This window comes from Arachis ipaensis, chromosome B4 (genome assembly GCF_059453495.1).
Source record: "Arachis ipaensis isolate K30076 ecotype BB chromosome B4, ASM5945349v1, whole genome shotgun sequence".
Lineage (NCBI taxonomy): Eukaryota > Viridiplantae > Streptophyta > Magnoliopsida > Fabales > Fabaceae > Arachis > Arachis ipaensis.
In genome coordinates this window covers 12,850,578-12,854,412 of record NC_142439.1, presented here as the reverse complement: position 1 = coordinate 12,854,412, position 3,835 = coordinate 12,850,578, and the positions used below count along the sequence as shown (strand labels likewise).

Sequence of the window (3,835 nt, the reverse complement as noted above, 5' to 3'; positions counted from 1 at the left end):
TTTAAATATAAATTTTGTAATGTATTTCACTAACAATTACAAACTTTGACATTGAATCTTCAGATAAAGAAATAACTTTGGACATCTTTGTCTAAATTTTCACGACGAGCAAAATATAATTAAGGGTATTATATTGTCACGCTACGGAGGACAACGGTTTCAATAGTGAGACCAGGACCAAAGCCAAAAAGCACACCCCAATCAAATCCTTCTCCAGTAGTTTTAAGTTTGTCTTCAAGAGATCTCTTCCTCATCAAATCCATGATGAAAAGCACACATGCACTTGACATGTTACCATAATTGCTAAGCACATCTCTGGTGGCTTTCATCTTCTCTGGCTTCAAGTTTACCTTTTGTTCAACCTGGTCCAGAATTGCACGTCCACCAGGGTGTGCAATCCAAAATATTGAGTTATAATCAGATATACCCAATGGATCAAAAGCTTTACTGAGTGCGTCGTTGATGTTTTGTGAAATAATATCAGGAACACTCTTGTTAAGATAGAATGTAAGCCCAACTTCACGAAGGAGACCACCGATGGCTCCATGGCTGCCAGAGACAAGTTTTTGATCGGTCGAAACAATCTCAAAGATAGGATTCTCAACCTCTGGTATAGGATCAGAACCAATGATAATCGCAGCAGCTCCATCGGCAAACAATGCTTGCCCTACAAGACTATCCATATCTGTCTCACTAGGACCACGGAAAGTGACTGCAGTATTCTCAGAACAAACAATAAGCACACGAGCATCTTTGTTGTTCTCTGCCAAGTCCTTAGCCAAACGAAGGACAGTGCCACCAGCGAAGCAGCCTTGGTGGTACATCATGTACCTCTTAACACATGGGTCGAGCCCTAAGAGTACGATGAGTTCGTAATCAACGCCGGGCAACGCAACGCCGCTGGTAGTGCAGAAGATCAAATGTGTGATCTTAGACATTGGCTGGCCCCATTCCTTGATGGCCTTGGTTGCAGCCTCTTTTCCAACCCTTGGTACCTCCCTGATCATCATGTCTTCTCTTGCATCCAACGACGGTGCCTTGTATGCGCATATGTTAGGGTTCTCTTTTAGTATCTCTTCTGTTAAGTACATATGTCTGTTCTTGATCTGTGTTCTCTCACCTGAAATAATAATATGAAATTCACATCCATCAATACCCTTGATGACATTTAGAAAACGACATACACATACACACATCAATAATAATGTTATTTTTGAGTTATTTTTATAGTGACTTGAACGTTCATGTCTCATTATTTTAATAGTTTATCCAAATTTATAACTATTGAAATAATTTATTTTATAACTATTGAAATAATTTATTATTAAGTAATTATTATTGTTAATATTAAGCAGCAAATATGATATGTTGTATAATATGTTAAATTATTGCGTATTAATTAATATAAAAATAAAAGAATGAATTTTACTTTGATAAATATTAAATAAAACAAATATAGAATGCTTAATAAAAATACATACAGATGCGCTGAAATTTCTTCTTGAGATCAGTCATGTGTTCGCTATTGGTTACTCTAAAATAATAATCTGCATATGTACTCTGATCAATACAGTTCGGTGGATTTGCTGTTCCAATTGCCAATACAGTTGCTGGACCTTCTGCCCTTTGAACCTTGCGAATTCCATTCACAGACACCATCTTTTCTTAGCTGTGTTTTTTGGGATAGAAAAGCTTAGATATGTTCTTTGGAATAAGAAAGGTATTTTGATTTGATGAAGACTTGGGCAGGGAGAGGGGATATTTATATGCATGAGAGTCGGGGCATATGTGGAATTAAATGGTCAATATTGGATATATAGAAAACGTGCTCATCTTAAAAGTGTAGTGATGATAGTGACAAAATGACAATGATTATTATTTAATTAGTTAACTTCAAAGACGATGTTCTCAATCATATAGTATAGTAGACTCCGAATAATGTCCCTGTTCAGCAATAATGTCCCCGCTGCAATTCTTGACCAATAATGTACCTGGTCATTTGGAGGCACGGGAGGAAATTTATTGTTATCTTCTATTTTTATTTTTAGATATACATTATTTATGCTTTTAATTATTTATTATCTGTTACCTATTTTTTATTATATATAATAAATTTTTATTAAAATAAATTTGTACTTTCTACGATTTCTTTGTGATAACGTGACGTTACTAGCTTAACTAATTCCAAATTTGTTAATTACGATATAAATTTAATTTAATAAATAAATAACGAATTGCAATATATATATATATATATATATATATATAGGTGCTGTCTGTGGTGGCCACTCCAGTGTGGTGGCTATGATGGCTAGTGCGTGACTTTTATGAGAGTTTGACACCTGGAGGAGTGTTGTCTTATTGACCGTATTTATGACTCTATTACACTGAAGTAAATGTGTTAATTGAATTGGGTAAATATGTTAATTCTTTTTTTTTTTGGTAATTAATGTGTTAATTCTATGCAATCTAAAAATGTGCATTTCTACAATGAGGGATATGTATTAATTTAAAATTAATTTTTTTTAAACAATTGAATCTTGATTCGAATTTTTAATTATAATATTAGTATTTTTTAGTAATAAATATTTAAAATAAAAAAATTAAAATATAAATTAAAAAAATAACTAGTAAAAATTAAAAAATAAATAAAAATTTAAAAAATATATATAATAATAATATTTTTTATTTAAATTATATTATTTTGTTAATTTTATTTTTTATAGAACAGAAAAGTAGAACAAATAGCGAATGAGAGAAAATAGAGAAAAAGATAAAAATAAAAAATAAGAGTGAGAATTTTTTAATTTTAGAAAAAAAAATTATTTTAATTGTAATAAAAAATATCGGATGACATATTTTGATTTGTCAAATTATTAATATAAAATATAAATTATATATTGAATGAAAATGGTAGAGAGAAATAGAAAAATGGAGAGAGATAGATGAGAGAATTTAGGAAGGGGGTATATTAATTTTGGAGAAAAATATTTTCTCTCAATTTTAGTAAGAGGGTATCATGTGACACATTTGGTTATTAAATTAGATAGTAATATATGAGATAGTAATATATGATACATAATATAGGTATATTTCAATTTCAATTTTAATATTTTAATTTTAATTTAAATGCAATTAAAAAATGTCATGTTGCACATTTTGATTGTCAAATTCGTAATTAGTCATTGATAATGATATAGATAAAGTAGTTGAAGGAATGAGAGAGATAGAAAAAGGAAAAAAAAGAAAGAGAAAACTCTTTAATTTTGGAAAAAAAATTTTGATTTCAACTGTAATGAAGGAATAACATATGACACATTTTAGTTGTAAAATTAATAAGAAAAATGTGAGAATTTTTTAATTTAAAAAATTGATTTAATTTTATTTTTTATTTTTTTTTACCAAAGATAGGAGACTCGAACCCGTAACCTCTTAATTGAGTATGAAGAGACTATGCCATTTGAACTATTACTCATTAGCAAATTGATTTAATTTTAATTACAATAAAAAAATAACATCTAATATTTTTGGTTAAAATTAATAAGATATAATAAATTTTCAAACGGCCATAGGTTAATATATCGAGATTGTCACAATATCATACTTAACCATTTTTATATCTCATTTAATCACTCTAATAGATAATGCCACATGTCAACTCTCAATTGAAGAGTCAACATATAGTCACCAATAGCCACCTTAAATGGAAGTACCAGAGACGTGGCCATATATATATATATATATATAAGGGTTTTTTACTTAAATAAATTAAATGCATTTCAAAATTACCCAATTTCCCTGAATCAGATTCTGCAACGTGATTGTCCTTTTTGTA

The 3,835-nt window shown here is 29.6% G+C and overlaps 1 protein-coding gene across 1 annotated transcript; it reads right to left on the bottom strand.

The window, feature by feature from the left end:
* On the bottom strand, positions 1-1,735 carry LOC107638915 (stilbene synthase 3-like). The gene is made up of 2 exons (XM_088484913.1): positions 1,482-1,735; positions 1-1,120 (listed from the first exon to the last, which is right to left on the bottom strand). Exons 1-2 carry the CDS (start codon positions 1,657-1,659, stop codon positions 129-131), a joined length of 1,170 nt encoding a protein of 389 aa, XP_088341039.1. The 5' UTR covers positions 1,660-1,735; the 3' UTR covers positions 1-128.
* Between the last annotated feature and the right edge of the window lie 2,100 nt (positions 1,736-3,835).

What these genes read in the sequence shown, in the direction of transcription:
- LOC107638915 (XM_088484913.1), bottom strand. Translation starts at nt 1,659, where the DNA reads ATGGTGTCTGTGAATGGAATTCGCAAGGTTCAAAGGGCAGAAGGTCCA. An exon ending in GAAGAAATTTCAGCGCATCT is followed by an intron (nt 1,121 to 1,481) that starts GTATGTATTTTT and finishes TTATTATTTCAG; the next exon opens with GTGAGAGAACACAGATCAAG.